The following is a 13,001-nucleotide window of genomic DNA, read 5'->3' as shown; positions in this document are numbered from 1 at the left end:
CCCAGGCCAGGTAAAACACAGCATGGAGTCTTCTGTCTAGTCTTATGGGCCCCAGGCCAGGTAAAAACACAGCATGGAGTCTTCTGTCTAGTCTTATGGGCCCCAGGCCAGGTAAAAACACAGCATGGAGTCTTCTGTCTAGTCTTATGGGCCCCAGGCCAGGTAAAACACAGCATGGAGTCTTCTGTCTAGTCTTATGGGCCCCAGGCCAGGTAAAACACAGCATCTGACAAACTGGGGGCTAAGGGACAGCTGTTTGTTACTGGCTGGGTAGATGCAGGTATGGTGGACGTTGATGTGGCAACGGCAAGCACTGTTGGGGGAGGAGATTGCTGTAGCCTCCCTTATTATATGAAGAGGAGATTATAATGAAGGCTACAGACATAACGAGCTACATCTAAGTACTTTGGCCTCAACCTTTAATAAACACCAGCCTTTGATCTGTTTTCACCCAGTGTACCTGATGGAACTCACTGACTACCTTCTTAATGGGCATCTATCATTACTTTTGAAGGTCAATGTCTTAGTCCTACAAATAGCTGGTTGGTCTGGTTTGTGTGTGGCTGCTTGCTGAATAAGCTTTGTTGTGCAGTATGCTGGTGGGAGGAAGGTATTTCTCTTCCTCTGAGGTACATGTCATGGTTAAGCAGGATGGCAGTTGTCTATCTAATGGACTCTTCCTGCTAAACCTGCTTGAATGGGTTAGGGTTTCTGCTGCTGTGTCAGATATCACTGTGAAGATTAATGGGTTGTTGAGCTGTGTGTGAGTGTGTGTGAGAGAGAGTGTGTGTGTGTGAGAGGGAGAGAATGTGAGTGTGAACACGAGATTGTGTGTTTGGCAATTTATAAGTTAGAGCTTTCTGCTAACCTCTGCACTTCAGAAATTCCTCTCGCTTCTAGAGCCTCTCCCCCTCCCCTCTCCTTCTCCCCCTCCCCCTCCCCTCTCAGCCTCCTGTCTTCCCTCCATGTTGTTGTCTCATACTGTTGGTACTGTATGTTATAGCCAGGGTTGTGCTCAGTGGACCTAGAAACTGAGGCACTATATTCAATCAGTACAGTCAAAATGCTTGTTCATTTCCACCTCGTGTACCTATTGAATGTGACCCGGACTTAGGGCTTTTGTCTTGTTTCTGTTTCCCAAGCAGAACCTCCTCCGCATCCCTCACTCTTTCTGTCCATAGCCAATACTTTCCTCGCCTTTGAGGTTTCACCCAATAAATAGGAGTTATTGTCAGATTGACCAAACAAATTTAATGTTCCAGTAACAGCCACTCACATGTTAGTGTATGCGGTACTGCTCGCATCACAGACTTAGCCTGGTTAAACTAGCCTGAACGCTGAACTTCCCATTCTAGGGAAGTGAAACAATGGTGTGCGCAGCATTCAGTCTGGTTTAACCAGGCTATCACAGACTAGCTCATTTTCAGAAGACCGTTTAACTAGGCTGTCTTCTGAAAATGAGCTAGTCTGTGATAGCCTGGTTAAACAGGATATACTATCTCATTTTCAGAAGACAACCTCATGTAAAGAGGTTGTATTGGTACTACAACATTGGTACTATCGAACAGTTGGACTGTACCTCTGTTTTTGTAGAGATTTGTTTAGGAAGCTCAGAGAACATAACTTTGGTTTGTAATTTGTCAACATGTCCTCATGTGATTTGGAAACGAGGCTGTATTGTTGTATTCATTTCTTTATCCCCCCACTCCCTCTCTTTCTCCCCCCTCTTCTCAGGCACATGGCTCAGGCAGACCTGAAGAGCTCTACGTTTTGGCTAAGGGCAAGCGTGGGGGCAACTGTGTTTGCAGTCCTGGGCTTCGCTATGTACAGAGCTATCCTCAAACAACGATGATCAAGACAGACACAGGATGCATGAGATGACCCGCCCCCCCACCGCCTAGTCTCTGCCCTTTGACCCCTCACCCCCTCCCTGAAAGAAAACATGACCTCCAACATCCCACAATCCTCTGCTCCCCTTCCCCAAAAAAGAGACAACTACTGAATGAAGCGGAACTTCCAGCCCATCTGAACCAGCCCTGATCCCACATCCACCCTACCGGAGAAGGAACAAACCGGAGAAACCATAGATTGATTTTATATATTTGAAACAGAGAAAAAAACTTGTCATCAACTGTTTTTTGTTTTTCTTTGGGGAAAAAAATGTCACCACAAACTCACATTGTTTTTTGAACACCATCTAATCAATCTACTGCAGGCATTCTGGTATCGTGTGATCTGGTCTAGTCTTGGGGTATTTTCTTCTCCAGGTCAGACAGTAGTAGTTGCTGGTTGTTTTTAAATCTGTGTAGAACCCGGCCTTTTTTCTCAGGTCAGTATTATAGCTAGCTGGTTTGACCCCCAGAGCCCAGGAGAAAGCAAAGAAGGCAGCCGCATACAACTCACTACAAAAGGGACTGAAAATATTTGTTTATAGATGTGTGTGTATATATAAATATATATATTTGCTCGGGTACTTAGAGAAATACCCAACTAGATTACGGCGTGAACAAAGCTTGCCAGGATCAAAGCATTCAGTTCTGTAACACCTCAACAGTGAGCCTACAGGAAGAGCTGCAAAGTCAAAGCCATTTGTAACGTTGAAAAGGTCATGGGTTTCGTGCACGCGTTTCAATTGCTATTAATTTATTAACCTGTTTTATTTGGTTTATCAGTTTGGAATGGTTTGTTCAGCATTGCATGAAACAGACGCACTTCAAGAGGATAATGCGTTAATTTCCCATGTGTTTTTGTATATCTAGTATTATCAAAGCCGTTATTAATAATGACATCCATCATTCACTTACTCTGAAAGACAAAAGACTACAACATTATCATGACTGCTTCTTCCTCAACTTGTTTTATTTGTATTTTTTCCTTTCATATTATGATTCTATTGGTCTGTTCCACTGTTATGCCTCCAGGTTACATACACTATGTTATTAACAGCCATGCAGTGCACCTCTGACTCCCTCCTTGGACCATGGATGGAACTGTTTATTCTCATTGACTTTTCCAACATTTACAATAAAGAACTGTGTGATCTGATACAGGTGTCTGCAATATGATTTGATACATTCATATAACATACACAATATCCCCCCTCAAACTATTCCCTATCTTTTAGCAGTGTCAGAACAGTGTGTAAATGTTGGAGTCATCTGATTTCTTCAAATCCACCATACTTACATTTTCATTGTACAACATGTCACGAAGTGTAGCCTGCTTTTACTAACATTGAATCCTTTGAAGAATAATGTACTCTTCATTGAGCTCAAAATTCTCAGTGGACAAACACCTGAAATGTGGGTACGTATAATGGCTAGGCAGGCGCGTATAGTTCACCACACACAGTCAACGTCAACTTGACCTTAATATCCCATACGTTTCTATACCGAGTGACTGAAGACAAACATGGGGACAAACAAGCATTTTGTGGGTCAGAATGGAGAAGTGTGCAGGTGATGAAGCCAGTGATATCCCAGTTCTCAGTGAAAGGGGGAAGTCACACATCGACTAGTGATACTGAACAAGAACTAATAACAGGATTTAGTATAAGTGTTAACTTCTGAAACGATGTCAACGGAGAGGCAACAGCTGCTTTTCGAGGGCTTCCTGAAGAAAAGGAAAGATACAATGGTAAGACAAATATGTAGAAATAATTGTCACATCAACAGCTCAATTACTGGACTCAGTTTACTTGGTAGTTGTTGGGGAATTGTTAGATTACTGCACTGTCTGAACTAGAAGCACAAGCATTTCACTACACTCAAATGAACACCTGCTAGCCACGTGTATGTGACCAATAACATTTGATTTGATGTGTTGATGAATACTTACAAGTGATCACTTTTACAATATTTTTGTCAACTGCTTTCTATATATGCCAATATATTCCATACTACTGTGTTTTACTCTGTTATTGCCAGTCAGTCATGGTTTGTATCCAGAATCAAGTCTTCACTATCTGGAGGGACACTGAGTCTGGAGGGACACTGAGTCTGTAGGGACAATGAGTCTGTAGGGACACTGAGTCTGGAGGGACAATGAGTCTGTAGGGACACTGAGTCTGGAGGGACACTGAGTCTGGAGGGACAATGAGTCTGTAGGGACACTGAGTCTGGAGGGACACTGAGTCTGGAGGGACACTGAGTCTGTGTTTTACTCTGTTATTGCCAGTCAGTCATGGTTTGTATCCAGAATCAAGTCTTCACTATCTGGAGGGACACTGAGTCTGGAGGGACACTGAGTCTGTAGGGACAATGAGTCTGTAGGGACACTGAGTCTGGAGGGACACTGAGTCTGTAGGGACAATGAGTCTGGAGGGACAATGAGTCTGTAGGGACACTGAGTCTGGAGGGACACTGAGTCTGGAGGGACAATGAGTCTGTAGGGACACTGAGTCTGGAGGGACACTGAGTCTGGAGGGACACTGAGTCTGGAGGGACACTGAGTCTGTGTTTTACTCTGTTATTGCCAGTCAGTCATGGTTTGCATCCAGAATCAATTCTTCACTATCTGGAGGGACACTGAGTCTGGAGGGACACTGAGTCTGGAGGGACACTGAGTCTGGAGGGACACTGAGTCTGTGTTTTTTCTCTTTTAGAAAATGAAGTGGTCAACCTATTGGTTCAGGCTCCAAAACACAACATTATTCTTCTTCACTAAGAAACATGGGAGTGCTGTGAGTATCAGCTGTGAGAAGTCCTTCAACGTTTTCAGGGGAAGTTGAATGTTATTTACACTGTTCAAAGTAGTAATAGTCTTCTGATCTTCTCTGTCCCCCACAGTCACACCTAAGAGGCCTGTACTACATCTACACTGTAAGTCAAACTGATTTGATTTGATTTGGTCTGAAAGCCTTCCTGGTCCTTCTAGCCGGACAGACAGGAACAATTGTCCTGGACTTCGTTTTACTTTCCCTTGTGTTCAATGAACATTACCCACTATTCCATATGCCCTAGTTACAGCTGCTTATTAGTATACTATTTACAAGTATGTATAGCACTTTATGTCTGAAATAGAAGTGTTGTTGTTGGGTCAGGTGCAGTCTGTGCGTGAGATCCAGAGGGAGAAGCGTAAGCACTACGTGTTTGAAATCACCATGAAGAATGGGAAGAGGAAAGTACTGGTGAGTCACACAGACAGCTCTACTCCCACTTCAGGTGTACAGAACCGTGTGGTGTGGGCTGTGCAGGCTGCCCTGTTGTTTCAGGATGTGGTCTGTTACTAGTGTCATTACAGAACCGTGTGGGCGCTGATGCCTGTGTAGGTTTAACATGTGGTTTCAGGATGTGGTCTGTTACTGTCACTTCATACTCACTGATGGGAATTTCCCAAATGAAAGTACCAGGTGAAGAAGCTGTCCATTGTTCAGAAAGATAAATTCAACTGTATTAAAATATTTTATCAGCTGTTTACATTTGAGTCATTTAGCAGACACTCTTATCCAGAGCAATTAGGGTTATAGGTGCTTCACACCTAGATGTTGGACCTAGTCATCTTGGGGAATAGAACCAGAGACCTTTTGGTTATTAACCCAACACTCTTAACCACTAGGCTAACTAGTACCCAGCTGTGTTCTACAGTACTTGGATTGCTTAAAGTCATTTAACACTTCCTCTAACAACTAAGGATGATCTTTTTAACTCAGACTGTAACAATGTACTAAATGCATCCCTGCTACCCCCTGACCATGTGTCTGCAGTCTGCAGAGACAGGGGATCTGAGGAGGGAGTGGATTGGCCAGCTGTGGAGGGCCATGCATCTCTCAGGCCCAGGGGGTACAGACCCAGGCTGCATACGGTAACAGAAAGCTCAGGATTATTGAGACACTACTGCACTGTTTGTCATTACATTACACTAGTAATTTATCAGGAGCTCATACCTAGAACGACTTCCAAAAGGTTCATTCAAATTAGGCTAAATAACCTATGAGCATCGTAAGTTAAACCTTAAAAAAGAACTGTTTGTAACAATCACAGTGCTAGAATAGATGAAATCTGTGCAGGTGTATTTGAAGCCTGAAACTACTATATAGATATGGGAGGATTTGCTATGCAGACAGCACAGGAGGTTGGTGCCACCTTCATTGTGGAGGACGGGCTCGTGGTAATGGCCGGAGTGGAATTTGTGGAATGGTATCAAACACATGGTTTGCGTTCCAGCCATTATTATGAGCCGTCCTTCCCTCAGCAGCCTCCAGTGGCAGACAGAGCCTATGCAACAGCTGTCTAAGATAATGCTTTATGTATTCCTGGTCAGCATTTGAGTGCCTTGGAATGCATTATCTGCAAAAATGTTGGTTTAATAAAATATAGTGGGAAACAGTTTTATTTCTGTCCATTTGAGTGTTGCCTGTCCATCTGTTTTGTCTCCAGACAGCAGGATGTGAGGTCTGATGACCTGAAGGCCAGAGGTCGCTTCAGCACCTATAACAGCTCAGAATGTGACAGCATGATGGAACCACTGGGGGTTCATCGACCCCTCTATGCACCCCTCAACCCCTCCACCCCTGACCAAGACCTAAACCAGGGACACAGGATTACCCAGTGCCTCTCTGGCCCCCTCACCCCTGACCAAAATCTGGGGCACAGGGCTACCCTCTCTCTCTCCCTCACTGATGAGCCCAGTATTGAGGAAGCCATATACCAGAACACCATCTCACATTGTAAGTAGAGCATCAATCCTCTGTAAACTCAGCAAACTTAAGTGGAAATGTGTTTGTTTTTTCATTCACATTTGCTGTGCCAAGCAGTTGGAGGGAATCAATGGTTTGGTTGTCTAGTGGAAAGAGGAAATGGGCACGTTGTGGCATTTAATGCTTTGGTGGTGAGGTGGGGAGTGTTACAGGAATTAAATTCCTCTATGTTTTAATACCCAATTAAAATTAAACACTCTGTCAATTCATAAGAATTTGTAAGACCCTTATTTGTATAAAATGGACAGAGACCAGTCTTTGAAATCAACCAGCTGCGTTTATTCTCGAGAGTACTGCCCATGATACATTTTATCACAGGTTATAAACTGAAAATGACATCAGCGTTTTCTAAACTGTTCCGTCTCTTCTTGACACTGGTACAAAGGCTGTATAGTTCTCAAGCCTTCCCACATCGTCTAGAGCCAAGGTCAGCCTGTGTAGATAAGCATTCTAGCCAGTCTGGCGATTTAGTTCATTCATTTCTACCAATGAACAGACAGTCGTTGTTCTTATTCTTGATTATATTTACACACATTATATTCAGTACTAGGATTAAAAGAACATTCATACATATACAGTAACATAATAGTATTCTGATTAGTCAGTCCTGATTGAAATGTATACATAATTAGTCATTATTGATCAAATTCCCTTAACAGGGAGCCAAGCTGTATCTTCAGCTCTGAAATATGGCAACATCTTTTCACTGTAATTTCAGATGGAGAGGAGGATGAAGACAGTGTCCATAGATTTAGAAGGAGATGTGAGGAGGAGAGAGATGAAGAAGAGGAGGAAGAGTGTAAGGAGGAAGAGGATCAGTATGACATTCTACCAGCCCCCCGGAACTGTGAGTACTACCCTCATGGTCACATCAGTGTGTTGTTATATGTCATAAATCAATAAATGATCCATCATAAATGTCATAAATTCTTCCATTATGGAGACCACTGTATAGGATATAAAATACAAGTAGATATCATCATATTACATGATAATGACTTATGTTAATGGTCTGTGTTTGATAAATGACCAAAAACCTACCTGCCATTTCCTCTGTAGCTGAGTATCACATCAACCAATCAGATGAAGACTTGACTGATGGAGAGGACCTCTATGACTTCCCACTGTCCAATAGGAGGGCAAGTGACCGCCAAGGTGAGATTATGAAAATGTTTATTTTTCAATTGATTGGGTTTTAAATTAGTTCAATATTTTTCATTTGTTTACCAGCAAATTAAAGTGTATTTGGGTTTATTTTCATGTTCTATCTCAGATTATAGCGAGATGACAGAGAGCATCTATGACGTCCCCAGTTCCCTAATGAGGAAAATGTCTGAACACACACTTGGTGAGTATGACAGCAGCGTTCTAGTTCTAATTCCCTTTTCATACATTTCTGCTAATTTTATAGACACACAAATGTAAGGGCCCTTTCAATCTATATTCTTGAATAGCACGGTGTAAAGGTCATTTACCATTTTAGTTTTTATTTATCCTTTATTTAACTTGACAAGTCAGTTTAGAACAAATTCTTATTTACAATGACGGTCTACCCCGGCCAAACCCGGACGAAGCTTGGCCAATTGTGCACCGCCCTATGGGACTCCCAATCACGGCCAGATGTGATGCAGCCTGGATTCAAACCAGGGACTTCAGTGACGCCTCTTGCACTGAGATGCAGTGCCTTAGACAGTTGAGCCGACATATGCAGCATTTGCCGTGAATGCAGTCTCCGCTAAGAAAGAAACATTGCCTTTAAATGTAAATCACGCTGTGAGGCTGAACTCGAATTGAATAGATCCCTAAACATATCCTGAGAATGGTATACTTTTATTTAAAGGAACCAGAAGCAAAGTAGACACTATTTCCCCCCTATCTACCCAATGAAAATCCTAACCAGACTCATCATCAGTATTAACAAAAACACACACGTCTTTATCCCTCACTCTCATAGCAGAGCCTTACCCTGGAGGTGAGATACTGGTGGAGGACAGGGGCCTCCTGGATGACATGATGGCCAGTCTGGGTGGAGGGACGGTGGGCTGGATAACAGGTGCTTCTACTGTGGAGACCTACGGGCTGGCTCGTCATGGCTCTTAGGACTGGTATATAGTATAGACTCTGGATAATATAGACTGAATGAGTTTTCCTCATTCAAATTGTTCTATAAAGCTTGACGCATTCTGTTAGAGATTTAAATATGTTTACATTTTATGAAAAAAAAATCTCATTTGTCATGATATTCTATTCTACTGACTTCTCTTTCAATACAATCTACTGTCAAGGAAATACCATATTAAATAACTAACTGTATACTGTCAAAGTGTTCCACTTAGAATATAATGTCAGGAGAGAGGTACTATAGTATTCAGGCAGACCCTATCCTTCTTTTTTAGGAGGTAGATCAGATTTAATACTGCAGATACATTGTGGCATCATTTCCAATCACACATGTATATTTTTTATAAATATATAGAGTATATATTATTTAAATATATTTAGCTTCTTTATTATGTTCCCCTCACCCTACCACCCCTCCCTTAATTGGAGTAAACAAATGAAATAGATTTGACTTCTTTATTATGTTCCCCTAACCCAACAATACTTAGGCTTCCACTTCCAGGTTATACATACTACATACATTTAATAGAAAATGTATTTTACATTAGTTATCTTCTGTTTGTTTTTAGTCCCAGCCTTCAGCTACCATCAACCCCTCCCATCTACAGTGAGGGGAAAAAAGTATTTGATCCCCTGCTGATTTTGTACGTTTGCCCACTGACAAAGAAATGACCAGTCTATGTTTTGCAGAGGGGTCAAATACTTATTTCCCTCATTAAAATGCAAATCAATTTATAACATTTTTGACATGTGTTTTTGTGGATGTTTTTGTTGTTATTCTGTCTCTCACTGTTCAAATAAACCTACCATTAAAATTATACACTGATAATTTCTTTGTCAGTGGGCAAACGTACAAAATCAGCAGGGGATCAAAAACTTTTTTCCCTCACTGTATCTTTGAAGACCATCCCATTTAGATTTTTAGATTTCACCTTTATTTAACCAGGTAGGCTAGTTGAGAACAAGTTCTCATTTGCAGCTGTGACTTGGCCAAGATAAAGCAAAGCAGTTCGACACATACAACAACACAGAGTTACGCATGGAATAAACAAACATACAATCAATAATACATTTCTGGCTGCCATATATTTTTCAACTGTGCTGTGATTTTTCATAAAAGTTCTGAACCTTTCTATACTCATAGTTTCTACAGATTGTAAATTAAAGATAAACACCTTTGCTAAGAGTATTATTATACTATTGATCGATTGACTATGACTTTTTAAATCACCCAGCAGAGCTATTTGCAAAGTTGGTTCCGAGTAAATTTGGCAATTTTTCTGAACCTGCGACCAAAAACAAGCTACATATGGACAGTACCAAAACAAATGATCCAAATATTCTGTCTCTTTGCAACAAAATCTGCAAAGCTGGGATGGTTGTAGCCCCATATATATAACATTCTATTGGTTGCAAGAATGTTATAGAATATTTTAAATGGAAAAACTCCGGCTGTGTTTTTTGGTCCTTAAATGAAACTGGTATACTTTGTTATTTATCACAATTTTCTTTAGAAAAATGTTGGTATTTAATGCAGGGCCGACAGACAAGTTCCTTACCTTCTCCCCTTTCCACTTGCCTCCGCCATTTTTGCGGTAATGCTGCAATCAGTTGGTTGTAATTTTGGATAGAGCAGACATTTCCATATATTTTTTGTTAACTGCATGTATGAAATAACTCCACCAGTCCTATTTCTGATATAATTTACAAAGATTATACTGTCTTTTTTAAAATCAATTAGTATATTTGATTTCAACCATAGTATTTGTTCTAATATTTGTTCTGTCTTTTCTGGTGGATTAAACTGAAATTGCAACCAGCTTTCTATTGCTTGTTTTAAAAATAGACATATTTTGGAGATTATTTCATTTTCAAATAACTGAAAGTGAGAGGTTGTAATCTGGATGAAGGTAAAAAAAGGCCATTCTTGAACACGGGTGATTCACTCTTCCTAGAGCAGGTATTCTACTAGAGCAGGTATTCTCCTAGAGCAGGTATTCTCCTAGAGCAGGTATTCTCCTAGAGCAGGTATTCTACTAGAGCAGGTATTCTCCTAGAGCAGGTATTCTCCTAGAGCAGGTATTCTCCTAGAGCAGGTATTCTACTAGAGCAGGTATTCTACTAGAGCAGGTATTCTACTAGAGCAGGTATTCTCCTAGAGCAGGTATTCTCCTAGAGCAGGTATTCTCCTAGAGCAGGTATTCTACTAGAACAGGTATTCTACTAGAGCAGGTATTCTACTAGAACAGGTATTCTACTAGAGCAGGTATTCTCCTAGAGCAGGTATTCTCCTAGAGCAGGTATTCTACTAGAACAGGTATTCTACTAGAGCAGGTATTCTCCTAGAGCAGGTATTCTACTAGAGCAGGTATTCTACTAGAGCAGGTATTCTACTAGAGCAGGTATTCTCAAACTGGGGTACTACGCGCAATGCCGTCGCCAAATAAAAATGTGATTCACATAATTTTGTAAAACATTTTGTTTATCATAATTACTATTTTTTTTTTAATTCACATTTTCAAACAGTCCATTTAGTAAGGCCCACGTCCATAGAGACACATACCACCAGTTACTACCATCAGTACGACACCTGCACCTGTCGACGACACAAGTTGTTCTGCTTCCACGAGCACATCCAATGCTAGCATCAGTAATTCTACATTTGTTGTAGCCCAGCTTGAATGGTCACTGACAGTTGTGAATCTGATGCAGCCGAATAGCTACTGCCCCCTTACCCGGGAAAGCACAGAACAACAGACAGGGACGTTGGACCATCGAAGAGGCACAAATATGATGAGAACTACGTTGTTTTGGGGTTCACTTATATTGGGAGTAGTGCCTTTCCTCAGCCACAGTGTGTTATGTGTAAAAGTACTATCTCACAACTCGATGAAACCTTCACTCTTGCACCGACATTTAGAAACAAAACATGCCAATTTGAAAAATAAGGAATTTTTTGTCTGAGAATTAAGACGACTTTCGAGTCGTAAGACATGTATAAAAACAACAGATACCATTAATAAGAAGGGGCTAAAATAGTCTTATATGGTGAGCTACCGAGTGGCTAGGACAGGCAAGACCCATACTATTGTGGAGGAATAAATGGGACAATGCTGGGTGGAAAAACTATACATATAATGTCTTCATCAAACAACACTGTTTCACGATACATCAGTGACATGGCAGGAGATGTTTTGAAACAATTACTGCTTCGCATACAAGCCAGTGAATTACATGCGTTACAGCTGGATGAGTCAACAGACGTGGCAGGCCTGGCACAGCTGGTATATGTCTGTTACGTTTATGGGCTGTCAATTAAGGAAGACATCCTCTTCTGCAAACCACTGGAAACCAGGACAACAGGATGTTGTTTAAAGTATTGGATAGCTTTGTGACATCAAATGCAGTTTGGTGGTCAAGATGTGTTGGTATCTGTACTGATGGTGCAAAAGCCATGACAGGGAGACACAGTGGAGTTATAACACACGTGCAAGCAGTTGCTCCCGACGCCACTTGGGTACACTGCAGCATCCACCGAGAGGCTCTTGCTGCCAAGGGAATGCCTGACAGCTTGAAAGACGTTTTGGACACTACAGTGAAACTGGTTAACTTTGTTAAAGCAAGGCCCCTGAACTCTCGTGTATTTTCTGCATTATGCAATGATATGGGCAGCGACCATGTAACGCTTTTACAACATAGAAGTCTGCTGGATATCAAGGGGCAAAGTATTGGCACGTTTTTTTTAATAGAGAGATGAGCTTAACGTTTTCTTTACTGACCATTTTAATTTGTCTGACCGCTTGCATGATGACAAGTTTCTCACACGACTGTCCTATCTGGGTGATGTTTTTTCCTGCCTGAATTATCTGAATCTAGGAATACAGGGACTCTCCACAACTATAATCAATGTGTGAGGCTATAATTAAGAAGTTTGAGCTCTTCTCTGTCTGCAGACAACACACAGGTCTTTCCATCATTGCATGATTTTTTGTGTGCAAATGAACTCAAGCTTACGGACAATGTCAAATGTGATATAGCGAAGCACCTGAGTGAGTTGGATGTGCAATTACACAGATACTTTCCTGAAACAGATGACACAACCTGGATTCGTTATCCCTTTAATGCCCTGCCTCCAGTCCAGTTAGTGATATCTGAACAAGAGAGCCTCATCGAAATTGCAACA

At 41.4% G+C, this 13,001-nt stretch overlaps 2 protein-coding genes across 11 annotated transcripts in view; both read left to right on the top strand.

The window, feature by feature from the left end:
- Positions 1 to 3,045, top strand: part of LOC110537856 (mitochondrial Rho GTPase 1-A) — a 31,409-nt gene extending 28,364 nt beyond the window's left edge. For 8 of the 9 annotated variants that reach the window (XR_016485417.1, XR_016485415.1, XR_016485416.1 and 5 more), the window contains one exon: positions 1,735 to 3,045. Coding sequence is in view for 6 of the 9 variants with exons in the window: in XM_090194145.1 (XP_090050271.1) it covers positions 1,735 to 1,852 (118 nt within the window). In the remaining 3 variants the exon portion in view is untranslated. The remainder of the gene's footprint in view (positions 1 to 1,734) is intronic. The other variant, XM_090194147.1, reaches the window with a different exon arrangement.
- A 431-nt stretch (positions 3,046 to 3,476) lies between these two features.
- Positions 3,477 to 10,638, top strand: LOC118938332 (uncharacterized). Of its 2 annotated transcripts, none has more exons than XM_090194151.1 (10): positions 3,477 to 3,636; positions 4,604 to 4,681; positions 4,788 to 4,820; positions 5,042 to 5,128; positions 5,705 to 5,802; positions 6,378 to 6,667; positions 7,416 to 7,544; positions 7,757 to 7,852; positions 7,971 to 8,045; positions 8,655 to 10,638. In XM_090194151.1, the coding sequence occupies exons 1-10, from the start codon at positions 3,574 to 3,576 to the stop codon at positions 8,795 to 8,797; spliced, it is 1,092 nt and encodes a 363-aa protein (XP_090050277.1). In that variant the 5' UTR covers positions 3,477 to 3,573; the 3' UTR covers positions 8,798 to 10,638. The 2 variants fall into 2 exon arrangements, with proteins under 2 accessions (XP_090050277.1, XP_090050276.1); XM_090194150.1 differs by having other exon boundaries at positions 8,652 to 10,638.
- The last annotated feature ends 2,363 nt before the right edge of the window (positions 10,639 to 13,001 follow it).

The sequence above is a fragment of the Oncorhynchus mykiss genome, chromosome 12, assembly GCF_057628025.1.
Source record: "Oncorhynchus mykiss isolate SJ-2025 chromosome 12, ASM5762802v1, whole genome shotgun sequence".
In the NCBI taxonomy this organism is placed as follows: domain Eukaryota; kingdom Metazoa; phylum Chordata; class Actinopteri; order Salmoniformes; family Salmonidae; genus Oncorhynchus; species Oncorhynchus mykiss.
The sequence above is the reverse complement of the archived record's forward strand: the minus strand, read 5'-3'. Positions and strand labels throughout refer to the sequence as shown.

Coding starts and splice junctions, on each gene's coding strand:
- LOC118938332 (XM_090194150.1), top strand. CDS start 3,574: ATGTCAACGGAGAGGCAACAGCTGCTTTTCGAGGGCTTCCTGAAGAAA. Junction 3,637..4,603: donor AGAAAAGGAAAGATACAATG/GTAAGACAAATA, acceptor TTTCTCTTTTAG/AAAATGAAGTGGTCAACCTA. Junction 5,129..5,704: donor ATGGGAAGAGGAAAGTACTG/GTGAGTCACACA, acceptor ATGTGTCTGCAG/TCTGCAGAGACAGGGGATCT.